We start from the raw sequence: 24,910 nt of genomic DNA, 5'->3' as shown, positions 1-24,910 counted from the left end.
ATGTTTTTCTAATCAAATTTGTATTGTTTTCAAACATAACATATTCTGAAATGATGATGGAAAAGCATACTGTTACGGCCTTTTATTTTCCCTGGAAGAGACAAGAGAGAAATACAAACAGAATTTGTGGTAAATACGGTATGCGTGTTATATTAGGGAAGAATCCTGCCTTTGATATCTGTAACATAGTGATAATTTTGTCTACCTAATCAGTTTTATCTGTCTACCCCATCTAATCTCATCAAACACACTATTTATCCTGTGCTTATCATCAGAGTAATGCAAGTGACTAGAAAATCCATTAAGCAGTTTAATCGCTGATTTTTTTCCTTTCTACTCCCAACCAAAGTTGTATAAATGGGTAAGAAACCCATGTTAAAAAAAGTTGACTTTAGGAAGGTTTTCATTTAGCCCTGGAAATTGCGTTTTGATCTCCCGAGGAGAAGGCTTTCCACAATCAACATGTCACCCCATGAGAAAGCTTTTTCTTCAAATTCTACATACTTTGCTCTTGTGGCTAACGAGTCACAAACTCCTGCAAACCTGGATGGCCCTGTACTTGAAATAAGGGCCAAACAAGTTGCTTCAGACAAACCTGCTTATAGCCCAAAAGCCTAAGGATGCATTTTTTTCTATGACAGTATCTTCCCACGTGAGTTTTCCTTTAGTACTGTGTACTGGTTTTTGTTTCATGTTCTCAATGATCGTCAGCACTCTGATCTAGATCCCCAGTTAGCAGCTGTTGACTGGTCCCCAGTATAGCAGCACTCAAAGGTAAGTCAAACTATGGAGTTTTTACTAGATCAGTGATATGGAAATACTGTGTTTGATTTTTATTTAGCACCCTCATTAATTTTTCTTGCTTCTGCTCCTTTAAAGTGAGGATCTTGGCAATTTCCCAGTTTTTATTCCTCTGCCATTATGTATGTGAAACTGAAATAAAAAATGACAGGCCAAGCACACAGTTAATGCTAGCTGCAGTCCTGAGCAAAAAGCTGGGAAAAGGGTTTTGTGAGGGCAATTCATTGTCTGGGCAGGAAGGCGGAAAAGGCAGGTGATTCTCTTATGCAGTAAATACCCTCAAACATCAATACGGATACATGGTGTTGGAAAAGAGCCTGCCATCCAGCTGCCCTGCAGCTCAGATCTGCCATCACAGATGGGTGCCTGAGGATCACATATATATAAAATAGATCTGCCAGTCCTGCATCGCTGCCTACATGGTGTCTTGCTGTCTGTCGACCTGTCAAGGAGTCTGTTCTTCATTGGAGAGGTCACTGGTCCTGTAGTGTCCCCAGAGCCTTATTTAGGAGGGAACAAGAAGACATTCCAAAGAGGGATTTGCTTTTTGTTAAGGGAAGGATGCCAAGCCCTGAGCAATCTGATCTAATTTTGAAGTCACCTAGAAAGGTGACTGGACTAAAAGATGTCCAGAGTCCCTTCCAAGTGAAGTTATTCTAAGTCTCTATCCTAGTGAAAACCACCTGGCTGGCCGACCACCTTCAGCCTTAACAATTAAACTAGCAGTGTGATTATCTCAGTGTGATTCACCAGTAATTTCAAGAATCTGTTCATCTGCAGGCAGATGAACAACCAGGCAAACTGGTTACCTCAAGGGTAGCATTTGTCCAGTACTACAGAGGATACTGGGTTTTGGACTGTGATTTACACTGTACTATCCCCATTTATTTCAAAAATAAGGTAAGTCTTCAGTAAGACACTACTAGATGAGTGCACGTACAAAACTGTACAAGCACAGACCATTACAGTAGTTGTTTTTCAGATTAAGCATGGCTTTGAGGACCTTGCTCCCTGCAGTGCTGCATTTCTCAGCGTGCCTATAAGCCAACATGCTCCTGCCAACAAGGCGAAAGATAGAGGAGAAGAAGAGAGAACATGTATTCCTGGAAAGGGCAGCCCAGCTGGGAGATCTAATTTTAGGTTCACAAGACCCAGAACCCTGGCAGTGTCCTTTCACATTGCTGATAACACCTTTTTGGCACAAAGCAGTCAATATGTGCGGAATGCATCTTGGGTATAACATTTGTCATGGTTATCAGAGTAAATGCACCACTGGTCCCGTCATGTCTTTATCTCTGGGGAGAAAAACACAAAATTGTCCCCTTGTTAGCTCAGATCTCTGGGCTGAAAGGCCACTCACATTCTATTCTTCTGTTTTGTCTCGCTGGATATACGATATCTGCAATTCTTCTGTCTTGTGACTAAAACTACATGTAGCCTTTTGGAGAAAAGGTAGTGTGCTCTCCTCTGAGTAGAAGAAAGTGGAGCAAAGCAGAGGAGAATTTATATTGGTTGCATCTCTTCACCCCAAGCTTGTAAACCTTGGAAACCACATCTGGTCTGATCCATGGAAGTTTTTTTTCACCTTCTGGCTTTGAGGGACCTCTGAGACACTTAGCGTGAGCTTTCCATCTGGTATTCTTGCAGGAAAATGAAAGGTGTACCTCCACCTAACTGACAGGCTACTTAATTCCACAAGAGGTTTGAAAGGAAAATGTCTAGCAAAAAGCACCCAGATTGTTTGTTTTGGAAGGTGAATGGAGTTAAATCCACCCAATTGATCACAAGTTGTGTTCTTCAGAGGTCAGTACAGGGGCCGGCCCTGTTTAATATCTTTACTGATCGTTTGGACAAGGGGATTGAGTAAGTTTGTAGATAACACCGAGCTGAGGGGAAGGCCCAACAGAGAAATCTGGATGAGCTGGATCAATGGGCTGAGGCCAATTGTATCAGGTTTAAAAAGACCAAATGCTAGGTCCTGCACTTTAGTCACAACAACCCCATGCATTGCTGCAGGCTTAGGGCATAGGGGCTGGAAAACTGCATAAAGGAAAGGGGCCTGAGGGTGTTAGCTGACAGCCAGCTGAACATGAGCCAGCAGTTTGCTCAGATCTTCAAGAAGGTCAATGACCTTGTAGCTTGTATCAGAGAAAAAGCAGTCAGCAGCAAAAGGGAGGTGATCATCCCTCTGTAGTCGGCACTGGTGAGGCCACACCTTGAGTGCTGTGTTCTGCTTTGGGCCCGTCACTATAAGAAAGACATTGAGGCTCTGGAGTGTGTCCAGAGAAGTGCAGATAAGCTGTGAACGGCCTGGAGCACAAGTCTTATGGAGAGTGACTGAGGGAAATGGAGAAGTGGAGGCTCAGGGGACCTTATCTCTTTCTACAACTCCGTGAATAGAGGTTGTGGTGATGTGGACGTCGGTCTCTTCTCCTGTACAGCTGTGATAGAACTAGAGGTAATGGCCTCAGGTTGTGACAGGGGAGATTCAAGTTGGATATTACGAAAAAATTTCTTCTCAGAAAGAGTGATGAGGTATTGGAATAGGCTGCTCAGGGAAGTGGTAGAGTCACCATCCCTGGAAATGTCAAAGAAACATGTAGATGTAGCACTGAGGGACATGGTTTTGTGGGCACAGGGATGATGAGTTGACAGTTGGGCTACATGTTCTTAGTGATCTTTTCCAACCTTCATGATTCTTTGATTCTATGATCACTATGTGTGTGGTATTTAATGTTTGACATCGTCTCATGTGTGGTGTAGTATAGCCAGTCTCTTCATACATCAAGATGTTTTTACAGCAGTAAAACAGAGTATGCCTAGATATGCTTTCTTGCTAAAATGCTCTCAACCTACTACTTAACTTTGCTGTCCCTGGAGAAAATTGAAGACTGAGTTTTAACTTTAGTGATAAGGTGCTGAAGCTCTTCAAACCACAGCCAAACCACATGACTGAAAGGTAGGTTCTTTTGGATTACTGTTCAGAAATGGCAAACTTCTTTTTTCCTGCCATTTTGAAGAGGAGGCTCCTGTCCCTGGGGCTGTTTCACGGTAGTTATAGTAGTGTTTCTGAATAGCCTTGTTATGTGTCAGTTCTGCCCAGAGTTCATATCCACATGGTATGAGAAGTCATGGCTGGACTGTTCTGTTACTGCAGTTATGGCAGCATGTTGATATGAAGAAATTTGAGCTAGCCCTGTGCAGACTGATTAATTTTACCTGCAGCTGGAGATCTGTTTACAGCTTTCTGCTTTGTGCTCTCTCACATCTTCCCTGAATCAGCATTTTAAAAGTCAGAGAAACTGCTCTGTAACTATCTTTCAGCCGTGGAAATAAAACTTGAAAAAAGATTGGTGCCCAGCATATGTTCTTCCACAGGATGGCCATGAAAGGCTCCTTTTATAGCTTTGGTGTGATTTGTTCATCTTCTGAATGCAGCCAAGGATTTCAGTTCAGAGCAGAGCCCTGTTGCGCTGTTGTACAGCCCCTGACTTAAACAAAGCCATTGCAGTCTGCTAACTTTAGCATATGATAAATCGATCAAATTATGAATATGTAGGTCTCTAAAAATGAGATGTGATAGGTTATTTGTGCTGAAAGAGGTCTTGCAAATGTCTGATAAATCTTTCCATGGTCTTAGAACTGGTTTAAAGAATGCTCAACTTAATGTTTTTATATTATTATTGGCTTTATATCAGATTAATTTGTAGGTGGTTTATGTTTGCTGCCAGATTATGAGGCGTTAGCAATTAGGAAGCTTTGAAAGATCTAGCATCAACACAGGTATGACATCACCTTCTTTGTGGCTCAGCAATTTAGGTAATGCAATTTTCTCATTCAGCTATGGTTATGATGCTATAAATTTCAGCCTTTTCCCACACATCCCATTCCACTGGTGGGCTGGACAACAGCACAAAACTGTTCATGGTCTGAACAGCAGCAGGGGAAGAACTTTACATTCAAACCAGAGTAGATGCTTTTTTAGTGGTGGTACCCTTTCCTTTAATAAATGTTAGGAGTATCAGTTGGAAAAATGATATATATGGAAAGGCTCAGGAGCAGGAATGTAGATTCTGTATGGTTTTTTTTCAGATCATTTATTATGTTGATAGGTGATGCAGAAAAGTGCAGTGAAAAAAAAAGTGGATGAGTGTTTATCTTCCTGTGAAACTGCAATGATCGATAGGTACTGTGTGGATAAGTGGGAGCATGTGATTGTATATTTCAACTGTACTTGAAGTGGAAAAAAAAGAAAAAAAACGAGCAAAGAAGTTGTGCAACAGTTAGTTCTGCTTGTTGATTTCAGGTTACCGCATGAGATTAGGATCTAGCACAGACAAAAAGGATTCAGGCCGCCTTCATGTTGATTTTGCTCAGGCAAGAGATGACTTTTATGAATGGGAATGCAAACAAAGAATGCTGGCCCGAGAAGAACGCCACAGACGTAAAATGGAAGAAGACAGACTGCGCCCTCCTTCTCCTCCAGCAATAATGCATTATTCTGAACACGAAGCTGCTTTGCTGGCTGAAAAATTGAAAGGTAAGCAGCATTTGATACTTTGCAGTGCATTATTCCTTAGGAGCAGGGGCCATCCAGACGTCAGAACATGGAAGATGATTTCTCTCTGATGTATTTCATTACTTGCCCTGTTAACCTTCCCCTAATTCCTCTGCCATTTTTATGCCAGTCATAATGATACTCATCCACCTGCTAGAAATGTAGGGTATCTGTCTATCTAGCTGTGCTTTAACAGATGGAACACAACTTATAGAAAACTACACAGTGCTTTGTTGTTTTTTTTTTTTTTTTCTGCTCAGTTGATGTCATTGTGTGCTCTGGAAGTGTTCTCATAAGACAACCTGTTACAGACATCTTCCATACTAAGGGCCTGATTCTTAGAATGCTTTTATTTCACCAGTGATATTTTGTTATATTACATGCATGTGACTGTCCAAATTGCTGGTTTTTCAATTGCTCTCGTGAGCTGAGTTCTAACACACCCTTCAGATGCTGTGGCACAACTTATCTCTGACACACACCATCCATTCTTTCATTCCCTCTTTAGGGAATTACACGTGTAAGATAATGTATTGTTTTGTTATGTGTTTCCTTGCTTGTTTACTTCTTCTGGGTACACTCAATGACTTTCTATTTTTCAAAACTGAAGACTGCCATCTTTAAAAGTTAACATACAAATGAAGAAGCAAAGAAGTAAAAATATTCATAGTAAAGAAATAATTTAAGAAGTCAAGTAAACAACTCCTTGTACCTCTTAGACTTTGTGTTGGTTTTCATTCAGTGTTTAGCATCTGTGCTTTACATTCTTTCCCCACGTGGTGGTCAAACACGTTACCTGCTATGTGCCAGCCAAGTCACAAGAAACTGTCATTCTTGCCACTATTTCAGAATTACCCAGATTAGATGTAAGCTATCTAGCTGTCAACATGCTGGTCTGTGTTCTAACTTTGAAACATGTTTGGGAAGCTGCTGGAGAATAGTGCGAAGTTGTTGCGTCCTTGAAGCACAGAGCAGAGATGCACCCTACTGTCTGAGTACTGCATTGGTCGCTGTTACATCAGTTGGTTGCTAGTTTGGATAACTAATATTCTGGATGCATACATGCCTCTATTAAATACCTCTTGAAATAACTGGAAGATTGTTAAAATAATGCAGATAAATTGACAGGCCAAGAGTAAAAGAAGAATGAAGCCCAAGTATAAGATTTTTTTTATTTCTTACCTAGCTTCCAGTCCAGCTCCTCCAGAGCTTATACAATACAGTAGTTTTAGATTCATCTGTTCCCAGATCTGTTTTCAATAGAATATTTTAGGAGTTCATCTTTTACACGGAAGTTTTTCTTAATGTAGAAAGGCCTAGAGGTTTCCTGAGCTAAGCCAGAAAATGCAAGAAGTCTGGGCAATTTCTTCCGTATGGCTAGCCATTGCTTGGGGTAAGGAAATGTGGATTTCTGCAAGATGTTTGAGATGTCTATATTTAGAAGGGGTTTTCTTTTCAGTCTGGGAAGCTTCCATGCTTAATTGAAACTTATTTCAAGCTTTTTGGGCTTTGGTTCTTTGAAGGACAGTTGCAAAGTTTCTTTGAAGGACCAGAGCAAATAAATACAAGAAATTGAAAATTCAAAATGGTGAGTTTATTTTATATGCATTAAAAAGCATTAAAATCCACCAGAACAACATCTTGCAGTTTTAAGAACTTAGTTAATTAACTATTACACTTTAGCAAGATTAAGGTAACCAGTTCTGTACCTGTACAGGTTGTTGGGGATGGAAAACGTGAAAACAAACCCTCCATTCTCAATTGGTTGTCTATTGTACTAGGTTATCTAGGAAGTAAAGATGGGGTCCAATCATTATACTTCTGAGTCCTACACTCTGCTTAATTTTTCCAATGACATCTTGGCCAGTATCTGTGAGGGTGAGAATAGGACATTAGGGTCTTCCTTGGGCAACACAGATTCACCATGAGTACTATGTGACACCCTAAAAATAAAGGTACAACTGCACAAAAAATACATCTTTCATTGTGAGAAGGGGCAATTCCTGTCATCACATATTCAGAATTTATATGTGGACTTCAGTGAAACTAATGGGAGACATATTTATGTATACATACATACATTTGCATATGCACATATTTGTAAAATTTGGTGTCAATATATCTGTTCTCTGAGTGACACCATATCTGCATTGCTGCAAAGTCTGAACAGTACATCCTACAGAAGAGGATCAAAATATATCTGTTCTTGACAGGATTTGCCTTGAAAGTGTGGTTGCTGAGTAGATGCCCTGCAGTTGTTTTCTTAAGTCATGACCTCCCCATGATACCTGCCTCAAAAGAGTCCTGAGCTCTGCTGCTGACTCACGAGGTAGAGCTGCAGGTCCTCAAAGTGCTGGTTTCAGCTCCTGCAGTGCCTCCAGAACTTCACCGAGCAACACTAGCTGAAAAGCATGCCAAATAGCTGAACATCTGTCATCCCAAGACGCTGCTCTGCAATCACAGATGTAGACAACTTGGTCTGAGTCCAAAGAAGTTTTGTTGTCAAAATAACCTTGGAAATTCTTGATGGCAAAGAAATGTAACAGTGAACTGAGATGAACTAGACTTATCAGACAGTCTCCCGTTGTAATCTTTAGATATTTATTGGTTCTGTAGCAGAAGTGACAGTATCTTTTTTCACCTTCCACAAACTGCAGAAGCAGACTTAAAGAAGTCATTGTTTTTGCATACCAGACTTGGCTGGAAGTTCTCACCTTAGGATTGCCAGCATATTCCTCTATATTTCATGTGCTAAAGCCACCTGCTATGGCAGTCACTGCCGTGGAGACAGGTGGGTGATAGGGTGGAGAGGGCTCTTTTATGCTCAATGGAAACAGAAGTTCATTATAAAATTTCACCGTTAGTCTCTACAAGCATGAAGCTTCAATGAAGTAGCAGCTGGATTCTCAAAATACACTTCCTGGTGACTGGGACTGGGAGGTGGGATACATCCATTGCGTGTGAGGCCATGCACATCTGCAAAAGCCTGAGGGGTTATGACTTACTATCCGCTGTCTGCGGACTATCCCGTATCCCTTCATTTGTGGAAAGAACTTGGTTTGAACACTTGCTTTATTTTTTGTTGGATAAATTGTTGAAACTAATAATAAAGACTGTGAGTCAGTACAATTCATCACCACTTCCCATTTTAAACTGCGTCAGACTGTGATGTTTAATGGCAATATTTTCACTTTTCTGTTTCTTTTTTTTTCTTCGTCTTTCCTTTTTTTTTTTTTTTTTTTTTTCTTCTTCCTCCACTAAGGTCTTCAGGGTCCTGCAAATGCAATCCTTCATAACTATTTCCTTGATGGCAGTGCGAACATTTTCTCTGTAGCTTATAGCCAAGAGTATATTCACTTTTCTTCTCTTTAAATGTATACAGTGTTGTTTATTTCCCTATCCACCTATTACATTTTGCCATTGCCACTTTTCACTGTGTGGCAGTGACATATTGCCAGCATTTTGGGGATAGGTCTCATGAATCTGAGCCAGTAGCTCTAAAAATTTAGGCCCACACTACTAACTCTCATTGATTAAATGCTTTTTGAGCTGCTCTGCATTGATAATTTGTGAGTTATGTTCTCTGTTGGTCACCGCCAGAGCCAAAAGATGGAGAAGCCAAGGAGATGATAGTTCATAGAAAGAGGACATTTACTGCATTGGGAAGATGACTTGTCAGAAAATATTTTATTTAAATGTGTTTAATGCACTCCCAGACAATGTTTGCAAGCTTTCTTCATTAGTCACAGCAGATTTAGCACAAGGCAAAAGAAAACTGAAACTGGATTGTCAGAATGAAATGAGCTCCAGCAGTCAAACTAGGTAGGTAACATGAGGAAGCTCCTGTTCGTACCGGGGCTGTGCTTATTAGTTCTAAGTCTATGCCATTTATTTCATGTTCACAAGCTAGTTAGGAAAATAAAACTGCTATTATTTTGCATGAGAAGTTATTTTTTGCTAGGTTTTGTGGATTTTTTTTTTAACTTTTAAACTAAAATGGACTTGAAGGAGAAAAAAATAAAATCAAATAAATAAAATAGCACCAATTGTTTAAAATGCAAAGGAAATTTTGACTTTTTCAAAAGGTGCTCTTCAACTTTGCCTTTTGAGTTAAATATTCCAAAATATGACACGGGATTGCAAGTAGTTTCAATGGACTATCATATGATTGCCAAGGAATAAGTTAAAAGTAAGCGTAACTCAGGCTAAAGAAAGTTCTACCTCACTTCCTGAGATCCTCCAGGCTTGGATATAAGTCTGTGTTTCTTTAATGAATTATCTCAAGAATTTCATAATGTGAAGTCTGGTAAACTGAAGTATTTTACAGTGAAATGTGACTGTAAATAGCAATTGTCTACCTTTGAAGGCCTTTGAGAACAGTCCTTTCCATGCCAACAAAGCCAGCAAAATATGACGTCTTTTGTTCTTAACTTAGAAAAATGCAACCCTCTTTTCTCCTGCTTTGTTGCAGCTTTCTTGTTTTCTGCATGTTTCGTATTTTGATTCATGAGTTACGCTGTGTTATTACTACACAGTGAGATGTGGCAGTAGATATTTGGGATCAAATTTGTATACTTTCTCATCTGTTTTCCTGGATGCTTCATAAATGGCAGAAGAACGTGTCATCCAGAGCATCACACAACCAGAGATAGGTGAACCTTTCATCTTCAAATGGAATGCTGTGGTTTGGGGGAAAAAAAAAGTCATTTTTGCTGTATGCTTATGCCATTTGTGCTTCCATGCCGAGTTTTAAACATTGTGGTATTCTTAATTCGAGCATATCTCAATCATCTTCAGAAATCACTTTTTGCCTTCAAAAATATTCCTTCAAAATACTACATCTGTCTTATTTGCTGCAGGTAGTTAAATAGTTCCACCATCTAATATAGACATCTCTTCATATCTCAATATACATTTTTAAACATTTTGAGAAAAAGAGAAGTAAGTACCTGCAAGTCATGTACAGTACTCAGGTATTTACCTCCCTTTTAAGTACACTGTCTCTTTATGAGCACAGGAAAGTTATTCATGTGGATTTCCATTAAAAAATATATATAATTTGAAAAATTGAGAAGCTGCTGCTTTGCCAGGCACTGTATTATCCCCTGAAGAGAGAACAGATTGGAAATTTAAATAAATAGATGGCAGTTACAGTAGAGTGAACTAACTGGGGATGCATCTTGTGCAAGATTCAGGTAACATCAAGCCTGACAATCTCAGCCCATGCACATCGTTTGAAATATAAACAGCATTTAATTGCTTGGGAAATGGGAGGTTTCCCTGAGAGGAGAACTGTGCTGCTGTCGTTCTCGGGCTCTACTTTAGAGCCAGATTTGGGCAGCGCTACCGACAGTGATTTATCCACTGGGGCAGCTCTCACACAACACCACAGGGTGTAGCTCACTGCCAGGCGAGTGTGGGGGGAGGCAAAGCTCCTCCTAACAAATCCAACGTGTTCCAGGTTTAATTACTGCTGAAAGGCTATGGGCCTTTTTTTAGCACAATCTTTTTTTTATCAGTGGTATATCAAGGCAGAGACCTACAATAGACATGCTCTGAGCCTTTAGCATCAGATCTGTTTGCGTAGCCTCCTCATTTTTTAGATCATCATCTTCTTCTTCCTTCTTCCATATGCTGCTGACATCTGCTGTGGCACTGTACATCTGGCTCCAAGTGCCTCACGCAGGGGCTGTGAGCACGCATGTTGCAAGGCTGGTTCTCTCTCTGGCAACGGAGTGAAAGGTGTGTTCAGCTGTCACTGCCCTGATAACCCACTTCCCTGGGCACCTTACTCCATCAGCCCAGAAGAAATGCATTCACTATTAAGTTTATTACCAAAATCACTCTCCCCCACCTAATCTATACTGTATCAATGCAAATGTTAAGGTTTTTGTACGAACCCACTTGATTAAATGTGCAGCACTGCAAAATTGCTTGAGTTAATTACTATGAACTGGCAAATTGCAGCTTGCTGATCTGAAAGTTTGCAATGTGATTTTTCAGAAGTAGGAAGGAAACTCAGTACCTTCATAATTACTTCTTATTGGCAATAATGGCATCTGCAGGATGAGATAATGGATCACTGTGTCTCATGCAAAACCCACCTATGGAAGAATCTTCTCTGACTGAATTTGGAAGAAGGAATTTGATGATGCAGGGGCAAGTGATTTTTTTTTTTTTTTAAGATATCTTTTAGTAAATGTATATTTTTATCAATTTAGCTAGTCATGTATTATATAACACAAGTGTTTCTCAGGAAAAGCATACAGTTAAGGCTATTTAAGATATAGTAAGGTGGATGATTAATCTTTCTTTAAAATAACCCTTTGGCAGTAAGAATTTGTATTCCCAGATTCTCACTTATTATACAGTGCCATTGGGTTAAAAATGTTATTAATCTCAAAAGTACCAGACTGATATGTGTGGTGCATGACACATTTATATAAAGTATTTGAGCAGGGAAGAAAAAAAAAAATAAAGAAAGTGAGGTAGCAGACAGGAGAGTTGTGTTTCTAGGTCAGTGCAGGAGAAGCTTTTAATCCAAGAGAAAAATAAGTTGGCGCTGTGGCTGAAAAGCACGTTGCTCCTGGTGTACAGAGGATCTGGTTGGACTTGCTGATGAATGGCTTTACTGCAACTTTTCTCTGACCTGATTCACCCACTTCAGCCACCCTCTGGGATTTATCGTTTTCTATTTTGAATTCATCACTTGCCATTGAGAAGTCTTAGTTATAGGCCAACAAAAGAAGTCAGACTAGCCTTGGTCAGACATCTTCCCATGCAGTTATATGGAGTGAAGGAGTCTCCTGGCTCGCCTCTGTCCAATTTGTGATAGCAGGACTGGGCTCAGTTTGAAATTCTGGTAGTGGGCTGTGATGAGATGGGCAGCTCCAGGATGGGAACATATCCAGATGTTAAGTTCTCAGAACAGGAGAGACACGGACCTGTTGGAGTGCATCAAGAGAAGGGCCACCAAAATAATCCAAGGGATGAAACACCTCTCCTATGAGGACAGGCTGAGAGAGCTGAGGCTGTTCAGCCTGGAGAAGGCTCTGGGGAGACCTGAGAGCAGCTTTTCAGTATCTAAAGGAGGGCTGTAAGAAAGAAAGGGACAGACTTTTTAGCAGGGCTGTTGTAATAGGACAGGGCAAAATTGCTTCAGACTAAAAAAAGGGAGATTTAGACTGTGCATAAGGAAAAAGCTTTTTATGGAAAAGGTGATGAGGCACTGGCACATGTTGCCCAGGAAGGTGGTAGATGCCCTCACTATCTCTGGAAACACCAGGTCAGGCTGGATGGGGCTCTGAGAAACCTGATTTAGCTGTAGATGTCCCTGTTCATTGCAGGGGAGTTGGATTAGAGGACTTTTAAAAGTCTCTTCCAACTCAAAAGATTCTGTGGTACTAACAAAGCTAAAAGAAATTGGAGCCCTAGTGTTTGGCGTTGCCCTAAGTAAAAATTCAGCGTATAATGTCACTCTCAAAGTTCAAAAACATAAAGCTGGATATATTTGAGATATATTTATGCATGTAAAAATATTAAGATTGGTTGAGTAGTTTCACAGTGATGGACTAGCCTGTCTATTGGCTAAGGCCTTAGAAACCATAATCTCTGTAGTGAAAGCACATTATGGATGTGCTCAACATTGAGAGTCACAGCATTTCTGATTACTATGAACTGAGTTCTGCCCTTACACCAGGGAAACTCCATAAACTGAGAGTAACATCATTGTTTCCAATGCTTTTTTCCCAATTTGTTATTTGTTAGCAATTCATGTCATAGCTTTTTTCTATAAGGAATACGATGTCATTTGGGGTTGCTTTCAGGTGGTCAAATTGTGGGCAGAAAAATGCAAAACATTTGTCAATAAATTGTTCCTCTTTATATATAAATATCCCCTATGACAATTTCCCAGACAGCTCTAGGGATGCATTTTCTTTTCTTTATATTGCATTGCATCTAAGTTGTGAGCTAGGATTTAAGTGCCAAATATCTTCAGTTGACATAAGAGGAATTTGAAATATCTTATCTCTAGAGGCATGTGATTGAGTCTAGCAGCACCTGGAAGTCTCTAGTGACAGACACCCAGCCAGCCGTCCTCAGTAGATGGGTATATGAAAAGATACAGAATGCATCACAGCTTACAGTGTAACTCGAAAACCCAACACACGTACACAAATGCTGTGTAGGTGTTCTGCAGCTGCTGTGCTTGTATAATAGTTGGAATTCCTTGGACCAAATGTTGATGACTCTTGCAGAGATGGCTGTATTTGAGCAGGTCACCTCAGGCTCCTTTTGCAGCTGATTGAGGAAAGCATGGACTTTTGGGGCTCAGTTCACCTCACCTTCAAGTAGACAGCTGGAGGAGAACTGACGAAGCATGCCCAAGAAATGTCCATTTCTTTCCATTAACTGTGCAAGGAGCCTTGGGCTACAAACTCAGAGACTGACGTGAAGGAGATGGTTTCTACCTTACTTTCTTAAAGCATGCTCTAATTTGGAGGAGAAAAGATTTAAGTGCAAGAAATAATCCACTGTGTACTCATTTTTAAGGAACAATTACATATGAAAGCATGTCTTACATAAAGGAATTTGTTTTAAGAGTATGTTTTTAAACAGTGTATATTTATGTGCATCTTACCTCAAGGGAATAATTTTGAAAAGAATTAGGAGGTTTGTTTTATTTTTTTAATGAATGGCTGCAATCATGACAGTTCATGCTCTGCTTAAATTAGATTCCATTGCTGTATTTCTTCTGCTATTTATCTACTAAATAAAATATAAATGAACAATCTGGTATAAAAATCTGATTTTCCAAGTGAATCTCTGATTGCTCAGAAAGAATCACCGCATTCTGGATGAAGAAAATTAATTCACGGTGAGTTACCTTGTGCCAGCCACTGAGCATTTGGGTTTGGAATAGAAAAATACTTCAAACTTCTCTATTTCTAGAAGGTAAAATAAGGAAATTTTGAATCAGTAGAGAAAAGATTTTACTAACTAATGTGCTCCTGTTGTGAATATATTACCCTCTGGCATTTTTTAATGCATCTTCTAATTATGTAATCAATGAAGATTCTCATGTTTACCATTGCTAGTTTTTTATTCCTGATAGTACATAGCCATGAATTAACTGTAACAGGCCCACAGACCTCTGCAGCTCTCTGGCAGAATAGTAAGTTAAAACAGGCTTTCAGCATGTCCTTTTAAATGGGTTGAATCTATCTGACAGACGGATGGCATGTTTAAGAACATCTCTTGTACATACCAACTGTTCCCGATGAAAACAAAACAAAAGGAGTAGTGTTTTCATTTCATGCAGATTCTGAAGCAAAACAACATGAGGCCATGTACTGTGGAGAGATTAAAGTAAGGAAAAGGGAAAATGGCTCTGTGGATCTGATTTTCCTGATGCAGCTCCATGAAGCATTTTTGCCCAGTTGTGCACACTGTTTCATCACTGGTGTACTTCTTCAGAGGTAGTCCCAACTTTGTTGTTTGTGTTTTGACCTAGATAGGGCAGGATAATTTATTCATAATGGTACTTTGGTGTTGGGTGATAAATTACACAGAATGAAACAGATAATGATGTCTACAAGAGAAAAGAAGATTTGTGTCATTATTCTCTTCTCACGGCCAGCCACATCCTCAGTGTTAACATCCGCAGAATGACCTGACTCCACAGATTGTTAGAAATTGCATACTAGCCTTCCCCACAGCCCTTACAGGTTATTTTTATTGACTATTGTAATTACAATAAACATTATGTTCTAGGAATGAGTTCTTGGCTATACTGGATCTGTGACATCCAATTCCAATGCATTTCAGCAGGCTGAAGATTTTATCCAAGTTTAAAGATTTTTTGCTTGTTTGTGCAAAGAGGCTTTGCACAAGTTTCATTTATATCTTTTTTTTTCTTTTTCTTTTTTTTTTTTTTTTTTGAGGCCTGTATTCAGCTAATTCACTCATCAGGGACTATTAGTACATACCTGCCTTGTTTGCAGCCAGAAAAACTAGAAAGTGGAGACTAATGAAAGGGAACAATATGGAAAATAAAGATACCTGACTGTCTTTTCCTTCTCACAGACAATTATTTAATGAATGATGATGACGATTAATCACGTTAGCATAAAAAGACATCATTCAGAGATAGGATGTTATGATGCTCTTATTTTGCAGGGTTTTTTTTCAGGCATCTTGAGTGAACATGCCTATCCAGCTGTGGCAAGCAAATCCCATTGCTGTAGCTGAAAGCATGTTTTAGTTAATAAGATGCTAAAGATCAGACAATGTAAAATCTATTCTTTGCAGAGCTGTGGGCACAGAGCGTGTCACTTGTCCTCTCTGCACTTCAGGCTCCTTGCCTTTTAGGGCAGTGATTGCTGATTGAGAATAAAAGCCCAAATCATCACTTGAGTATTAGTATTTCATTATTCTTTGCACATAGAATGCAGAGTCCTACAATGTTCCACATTTCTGTATCCTCCAACACAGTCAGTCGGTTTTAATATCTTCCTATTTTCATTTTAGATGTCTTTTGGTAGGTTTTAATATTGTCCAATTTTCATTTTAAATGTCTTTTGGCTGGTCTTAATATCTTCTAGTTTTCATTTTAATTGCCTTTTGGTTATAATCACGCTACTTCTCTATACCATAACAGCATGCTTTTTCTTTCAGAAAAGTATACCTGCCATGTAAAATGCATGAAGAAATCTAAACAGAAAGGACCAGACGAGCTGTTTAAAATGATTTATTGGGAAATTGAAGTTTTATAGAATAAAAATCTATGGAAAAAGCAAGATCAAATTGCACAGAAATGCTTCCACAGGAAGACACTTTGTTGTAATAACATTTTCTTGCAGTTCAGCCTAAATTGAACTTAAAAAGAAATGTGTCTTCTTAACCCCAATGAAGCCGGACGTGTAATGGATGCCACGTTAAGAGTCTTCTGACAAAGCTGAGAGCACTGTCAGAGGAAATAAGATTACTTGGGGAGAGAGTGCATGAAATCTAACCACTAGGTTTTCTTGATCTTCTTGCAGAGACATATAACTTCATTTACCTGAATGGTAATCCAAAAGAAGTACTCCACGTATGTGTCTGGATTCATTTGGACTGCTTTAAGAAAAATATTTTAAATGAAACACAGACAAACACAAAATACAAAACAAATACAGACACATCATCTGTTCAGAGCAGTTCCTTGTAATTAATCAGTGCTTCAAGCAGGAATTGTTCAGATTAGTTATTGTTCATTAATTAAGAATGTGATGTTAGTGAAATCTGTTGACAAAAGTAGGGCTGAACACAAGCTCCCAGACTGAGCGTTCGACCACGCTGATTAATGAGGACAAATTTCATTTCTTCAGTGGATCTGGTAACATAAATGTCTCACTCTACTCTAAGGTCATTTCAAATTGCTGAACAGCTTAAGAGAGCTGTTGCAAAAGAGAGGAGTCAAGCTGTGGAGGGTGGAGGCTGCTTTTTACTGTGAAAAGGCTATTAAAATGAGCAGAAAACAGGTCCTGATGGAAGATTTCTGGAGCTGCATAGGGTTGAGCTTGCTTCCTTCATCTGATAGAACAAGGGACCCAAAAGTTGCACCAAATGGTGTACCACGAGCATGATTTATATTGATTTTAATGCAACACAGTGCAGAAAGCATGTCCTTGGCAGGGTATTTATACTTGCAGTTTAAAACCTGTGCTTTGATTGTTCTAGATGACAGCAAGTTTTCAGAGGCCATCACAGTGCTGCTAACCTGGATTGAGCGAGGCGAGGTGAATCGTCGCTCTGCAAACCAGTTCTATTCAATGGTGCAGTCTGCAAACAGCCACGTTCGCCGTCTCATGAATGAAAAGGCCGCTCATGAGCAAGAGATGGAGCAAGCCAAGGAGAGTTTTAAAAATGCCTTAACAGGGATCCTGACTCAATGTAAGTAACTTCTTTTTGTCCAGTGGTGTTGTAGTGATGGTGGTGGTGGTGGTAGTGGTTTTTTTTTTGTTTGTTTGTTTGTTTGCTTGGGGGTAAGTAGTTGCAATGCAGTCATATTCTACTTCATATCCTATTTCATACTCTATGGCAATTTGGAGGAACAAGGACCATTCCTAAGAGCTTATTTCTCAAGGTGAGCAAAGTTTCAGTAGTTCTTTTATTAACAGACAAAAACATGCTCTATGCATAATGTCTACAGTTACGTAGACCTAACACTTCAGGAACAAACCAGACAGAAGCCTCACTGCTCTAAAAAAGACTGTGCCTTTGTGATTTGTAACCTGTGAGATGCAGCTAGTTAACTAGGCCAGTTACAGAATAGAGGACAATTAGGTTGTATTTTTAGCCTGGGTTTAGGGAAAAGGCAATAGGATTCAGCAACTTTTAGGAATATATTCACAGTGTACCAGGCCACTCCCACAGTAGAAGAATTTGCTGTGCTGCTTCTGGCATCAGGACTACTCAGCTGATACAGTGCCAGTATTAATTTGGCAGATAAACGGTCTTAAATATTTAGTGCTGGCAGCTATTTCCTTAGAACAGAAATATAATCAATGAAGTTGCCTTAATGGGATTCCTTCATAAAAAAGCAATCAGGATACTTGCCTAAAAGTGTTCTTCAAAGGGATAGAATAAAAAGAAGAGATAGAAGAAAGAGAAAAAAAGAAAAAAAAAAAAAACTTAAAAAAAAGGCAAGAAAAAGAAATTTAATTGTTGCTGTTTTTAACTTGTCTCTACAATATCTTTGGGTCCATCTCCTTCATCTAACTGCCACATTGTGAAATTACATGATGCTGCTCAAGCAAGAAGCTTAAAGATACTCAAGTGGAGACTGGAACTAGTATGGAAATTAAAAACAAAAACTGAGAGAATTTACCAGATGGAGAACAACACAGTTGAAGCATTGCAATTTCTGAATCTTTCTATAAATACATAAATCTCGTCTTTCTATAAATACAAAAACCCTAAAAGCTTTTCCGCACTATTTTTCTGGTCCCTTGGTTCCCCCAGAAGTTATGGCCAAGGGCAGAAGTTTAGATGGTCTTGCCCAAGATTCCTCGATTAGGAAAACCTTTTTTTGCCTAGATGACAGAGAGCGTTGTCTCCCAACCTAAAGAGTTTAGACTCCTGAACTTAGGGAGGAAGAATATGGGACAAAGGCACTTGATTTCTGCGGACATATGTTCAGTGAGTAAATTTTTAAAAACAGCTAATTTGCTCAGTAATTTGCTAGTCAATGTCCTCTATCTCAGCTACTGAAAGACAGTGTGAGGAGGTAAGATACAGGCACCATGCATGGCCATGCTGTTCAATTCACATCAGGGCCTCTGCATTTCTGTGTGCAACAGCCAGCCCTAGTATTCAGAAATACCTTCTTTAGCTTGCATTCAAAATAATCCCCCATTGTCAGCAGGCTGAACGTTAGTTAAATCTGTCTAAATTAGCTCGTTTGTCACCAACTGTTGTGGAACATCTGTCACTTGGAAATGGAGATCCCTGTAGTTTCAGGTGGGAACTCGCAGTTTGGCTATCTGGTTTGTTCCTGTAATGTGCTGAATGTTCAATGTACAGAAACAGAAATAGGTCTGGCTTCAAAACATGATTCTCAGAGTGACGCAGTCACAGCAATGGCCTGGAAGAAGAATTTCTGGCAAATCTGGCCTGTGAGGACAAGGTCAGCAAAAGCACAGGCTCAGAGAAAGGTGTTACATGCCATGGATTTTATAAGAACAAATTTTATGAGCTTTGCAGATGCTTCACATTGGTTATTTTATAAGCATCATAAACATTGGCCATTATTAGCATTAATGTCTTATCAAAATTCTCTGCAAAGTTGCTATGAACAGATGGATGATGTTTTGCTTTACCCATGTATATGCCTAAGATTGCTAAACATGGAGACTGTGAAATGAGCTTCCTTTTTTCAAGAATTTTCTTGTATTTGAATATCTGAGGAATGTTTTTATGCCTCTTTTTCTATTGTTTTCCCACAACCCTATATAATGAGCTACAATATATCACTTAATATGAATCTGAAAATAATGATTGTCCAAAATAGATGGCTGCTCTATTAAATTCTGCAGAGTGACTAAAATCAGCTCTGCTGTTCTGCAGTAGGATCTGAAAGTCTAACATAATGCTCCAGCTTTGTAGTCATTTGACACAGATATTACAGTACTTTTAAAATAGTGTGTCATGTTCTAAGTCAGATGTCCAACTCTGAACTGACCATTCTGGGCCTTTAGTGCATCCAGTAGAGAAAAATATGTATTTCAAGATGATGAGTCATCAGATCCAGCTGGTAGTACACTTCCAGTGAGATGAATCATCCCTTGGCAATGCCTTTTATTCTCTGCTCCCCATAGAGGACTCACAGGGAACCAGCACCAGATGTCCAACTTCTACATGCTTAGTTTGAAGTAGACAGTCTTAATACAGAAGGGTAGATCCTGGTGTTAGTTATAAATGTCATAACTGAAGCAATGTGTATTATGGGGAATGAAGAAGAAATAGTGGACTGGAAGTGCATTCACTTGGAACACATGCACTCTCTATATGTGTCTCAGTGTAAAACTGAGGATTTCTGTGACCAGAACATTTCAGTTTATTGGCCCAGACACTAATGAAGTACGGGTATTGAAATTCCTGCTACCATCTGCTTGCAGGTATTTAGAAGTTTACCTAAGCGAATTACCCCTAAAAATTTGGGTCAAATGTTCAGGACATGGATTAATTACCCAACCAAGATATTTTGTTCCAGGATAATCAGCAAAATAAAGTATTGCCTTTCTCATACCACCAACCTACAGCCTCTGATTTCAGTTCTACAGGGGGTTTTAGCCATCATGTAGTGCTTCTTCAGTTATTTAAAGGACCAAGACAGAAAAACGCCCATTACCTTCTTCTTTTTATTAAGTTACCTATTTTTTCTAGATTTGAATCTGTACTTGAAATGTGGATCGTTCTGTCTTCGTGGTTTCATTTCTAAATTCTTCCATTTTGCTTCCATAACACCACTGCATGTCACACTACTCTCAGACTTTCCATGTATCTCCTTTTCATTTCCTCCCAAACCACCTTTTTAGCCTAAGGCTTGTAGATGTTGATCTTCATGTTTAAGAGAAATGGAAGAAATGGAAGCCCTAGAGACATCTGCACTGGGTTGTTTTTCAGACTACACCAAAGCTGCAGTTTTTTTCCTCTGAGTTTCTCATCCCTTCATTGTAAATTTAATCTGTTTCTTACTGAGGTTTCAAACTACTTTGTGCAATGCGCCTAGACAATATTTTTAAAGTACCTCTTGGTGAATAAGAGCCAAAAACCCTCATTCAAATATAAATTTGGTATCCCAAGAATTAGACAAAGAGATGGGGGTGTCCCCAAATGCAGGTAGATAGACAAATGGTGTAATTAACTGAAATTCTCCATGGTTGAGTACTGAGCAGCTAATGACACCTTCCTACTTGGTAATTTTTGTCAGTCTATTGGATGAATCTTCCAGGTTCTTAGACACCAAGTCCCTTTCAGAGCCTATGAAACTGTCTTTTGTGTGCTGTGGAGTAAGAGTGGGAAGGTTTTCCCCAAGAGCTTCCTGTCCAGATTACATCTTTGTCCTATGGTAGATTTCAGTAGGCCTTCAGCAAATTTTGGTGCCTAATGGTCAGAACAATCTTTATTGTGTAATGTTTAAAAACCCTGAATGCTAGTGAAAGAACTGTACGTAAGCCTCCCTCCTTCCAAGACCACTTCAAGTGGTAAGGTGCCCTGAAAGGGATTGTTGACATCCCATAGGGCATGTGATAGACCTTCAGCTGCAGTATTTATTCTGCTGTAACTAATGACAGATATGTCCTTACCTCTTGATGGATGTGGGATCACTGGAAAGGGAAGCCACTTTCCAGAAACCTTGGGATCCCTCTGTGCATTAGTTGGCATCAAGGAGAAGAGATATGCTGCAGGTTCTCATCCTACCTTGGCAAGCATTAGTTGGTTCACTGACTCAATAAGCAGTTTTTGAAAACAGGATGTAGACTTCTAAATCTCTTAGACATGTCTAAAGGTCATCATCTTAACTTTTATTCACAATGGCTAAATAACAACCCTACTTTTGACATTAGGAAATCCAGTGGCAATTCAATGTAGCAATCTCTAGCACTCCAACTGGCCCAATATGCCCTAGTAGGCCATCCTAATATTTGCAGCAGACCTCATAGGCAAGCTACACAACACTTTTTTTTCCAGTTCAGCTACTAAATGCTATGTCATTATAATAACAAAAACAAAACTGTTACGAAGTTTAGTACATTTTTTAAGTGAAAAGACGCAATTCTCACTGGAACTGCTGAAGTATTTGTACTGAAAACAAATTTTGCCACTAACTGAAACAATACTGAAATCTTTTTCTTGGTACGGCTATAATTGTAATCAAGGATTAATGCCATATAGTTTGGAGCAGCTTATATAATCTTAAAATATGAGGATTTGAATAAGTGGATAAAAACGCCTTTATTTATTCTTTTTAAGAGAAGGAAAAAGCATCTGAGTGAGTCACTACTTTTGCCTGGACAACAAGCTGACTACTGAGAGGGTCAGAAAAAGTACTGCAATTTTCGTTATACCAGTGGTGCACCTTTGTCACACAACCCACAAGCCAGCAGAGGAAAAGTCCGTGTGTACGTGAGTGGTATCCTAGTTACGCAAGGAGCTGTGATCAGAATGACACGGTGTGGTTCCCTGAATCTAACAGTTGTCATGTAGATGCACTACTGCACTTTCCTGAAAGGGATAAGGAAGGATGTGAGGAGGCATCCACAGCAACTAAAAAGAACCATCTAAAACAAGTGCACAGCATCATCAACCAGAATTTCATGACAATTCTATGTGCTTTTGTTTTTTGAAAATGATCTTAAGGTCTAAACTATGTAGTCCATACCTATTCATCTTGTAGGTATTCTTTCCACCTTGCTACCGAGAGAAACTGATTTTCACACCACAATTCAATATATGGAGTGCCTACCACTTCTTTCTGCTGCCAGTAATCTTGTTTGCTTTCCTTACGCTGATGCATTTTATGTAAAATGTACATAGAGGTAACAGCAAAGAGATATACAGCATTTGGTTTCTGAAACCAAAGGAACCTCAAATTGGGAAATTATATTTATCTACTTAACTTGCTGCTTTTATTCATGACAGGATTGTGAGGCTAAATACACCTTTGTGTTGACTCAGTAGGGCTATTCTTGAAGAATCAAGGAGAAAAACTCTGTTTCTCTCCCCCTTGAAAAGATCAGGATTGGCACCTCCAGTCTCACCACCCTCTCTGCTGAATGACCGTAACAGTGTATTACAGTACTCTGACATTTTATCAAATTACTGAGAGTATTCAGTGTATTTCTCCTAGTTGATAAAACAAACAAAAAAGGACTTAAAGAGAAATAAATCTGAAGGGAAATCACGGAATCATGGAATCACAGAATCACAGAATCACAGGGCTAGAAAGGACCCACAAGATCATCTAGTCCAACTGTCCTTCCGCTACCGTTGCTACCACAAGCTACTAAACTTTATCTCCTAGCTCCTCATCCAGACATTATCAAGCAATAGAATGGCTTGGGTTACAAGAGACCTTAAAGATCATCTAGTTCCAACTCCCTGACATGGGCAGGGTTGCCACCCACCAGCTCAGGCTGCTCAGGACCCTATCCTGACAGGCCTTGAGTACCTACAGGGTTGGGGTACCCACAGCTTCTCTGGGCAGCCTGTGCCAGTGTCTCACTGCTCTCTGAGTAAAGAATTTCTTCCTAACATCTAGCCTAAATCTTCCCTCTTTTAGTTTAAAACTGCTCCTCCTTGTCCTATCACTATCAGACCATGTAAAAAGTCGATCTTCTTCCTGCTTTATAAAGACCCCTTCATTACTGGAAGACCATAGTGAGGTCTTTCCGGAGCCTTCTCATCTTCAAGCTGTGCAGGCCCAACTCCCTCAGCCTTTCTGCATAGGAGAAGTGTTCCAGCCCTCTCATCATCTTTCTGGTCCTTTTCTGGATCCACTCCAACAGCTCCACATCTTTATTTTTGTGCTGGGGACCCCAGACCTGTATGTAGTACTCCAGATGAGGCATCATGAAGGCAGAGTAGAGAAATCAATCCTCCCCCTCTCCCTGCTGGCCACCCCTCTTTTGATGCATGTCAGGATACTGCTGGCCTTCCAGGCTGCAAGTGTACACCACTTACTCATGTCCAACTTTTCATCTGCCAGAACCCCTAAATCCTTCACTGCTGGGCTGCTCTCCAGTTCTTCTCCCAGTCTGTATACATATCTAGGATCGCCTCAACCCAAGTTCATCTTGTATTGGGCCTTGTTGAACTTTATTAGAATCACATGGGCCCGCTTTTCAAGCCTGTCCGGGTCCTTCTGGATGGCATCTCTTCCTTCTATTGTATCAACTGTACCACTCAGCTTGGTGTCACAATCAGACTTGCTGAGGGTGCACTCAATCCCATTGTCTAAGCTGTTCATATAGACGCCTGTCCCAAGGCAGAACCCTAGTGGGCACTATTCACGACTGGTCTCCAACAAAAACCCTCTGTCTGTGGCCATGCAACTAAATATTTATCCACTGAATAGTCCACCCTTCAAATCTATATTTCTGCAATTTAGAGATAAGGATGTGGTATAAGACCATACCAAAAGCCTTCTAGAAGTCCAGGCAGTCCAGCATCAGTTGCCCTTCCGTTTTCTACTGACATTGTCAATCCATCATAGAAGGCCACCAGATTGGTCAAGCAAAATCTGCCCATCTTGAAGCCATCTTGGCTGCCTCAGTTCACCTCCTCATCTCATGTGTGCCTTGGTATACCTTCCTGGAAAATCAGCTCCATGATCTTCCCAGGCACAAACACAAGGCTCACTGGCCTGTAGTTCACTGGTCTTACTTTCTCAGTTTTTAGAAATGGGAGTGATATTTCTTTTTTTCCAGTCACCGGGGACTTTGCCTGACAACCAGAACTTTTCAAATATGATGGAGAGTGGATGTATTCTGAACAGATTGAATAAAATTATCCTTACTTCTGGACAGTTCATATCTCTCCAGATATGATTTAATCTGCTTTAACATTATCAGTGCATTCAGAGATATAATCTGAATTTTAATATAAAGAAAAGGAATAAAAATATTAAAAATCCTTTTTGAGATTTTCTCAAAAGGAGATTGGAATAAGTAAGTTTTGTTTTTCTTCCTAATTTCACTTTGAAAGTTCCTCTCTTTTGAAAAGGTAGCATTTTCACTGACACATTGGTGATTACTAAAATTACCATCTTATCAGATTTGCTTTAAATACAGCATCACAATTCTTTTTTGCCAATAATCTTTGAACTCTTCAGTATATTCTCTTAGTAATATAAATGAACCTGGTTTCATTACAGATATTATAAGCATTCTAGTTAAAACTCGCTTAGCAGTCAGACTTTTTATATGCATTCATGTTTTCTGAGTATTCTTTCAATTGCTCTGCATTAATAACAACTTTTAAATGGATTTTCATGCTCTTTAGTTG

General features: G+C 39.6%; 1 protein-coding gene across 5 annotated transcripts in view; it reads left to right on the top strand.

The window, feature by feature from the left end:
• The window catches only part of ENOX1 (ecto-NOX disulfide-thiol exchanger 1), a 366,915-nt gene that overhangs the window by 268,249 nt on the left and 73,756 nt on the right, over positions 1 to 24,910 (top strand). For all 5 annotated transcript variants that reach the window (XM_042838792.1, XM_042838794.1, XM_042838791.1 and 2 more), the window contains 2 exons: positions 5,108 to 5,341; positions 17,081 to 17,293. In XM_042838792.1, coding sequence (XP_042694726.1) covers positions 5,108 to 5,341; positions 17,081 to 17,293 — 447 coding nt within the window. The remainder of the gene's footprint in view (positions 1 to 5,107; positions 5,342 to 17,080; positions 17,294 to 24,910) is intronic.

The sequence above is a fragment of the Centrocercus urophasianus genome, unplaced genomic scaffold (genome assembly GCF_019232065.1).
Source record: "Centrocercus urophasianus isolate 14NV4802_14NV808 unplaced genomic scaffold, USGS_Curo_1.0 seq_9, whole genome shotgun sequence".
Lineage (NCBI taxonomy): Eukaryota > Metazoa > Chordata > Aves > Galliformes > Phasianidae > Centrocercus > Centrocercus urophasianus.
The sequence above is the reverse complement of the archived record's forward strand: the minus strand, read 5'-3'. Positions and strand labels throughout refer to the sequence as shown.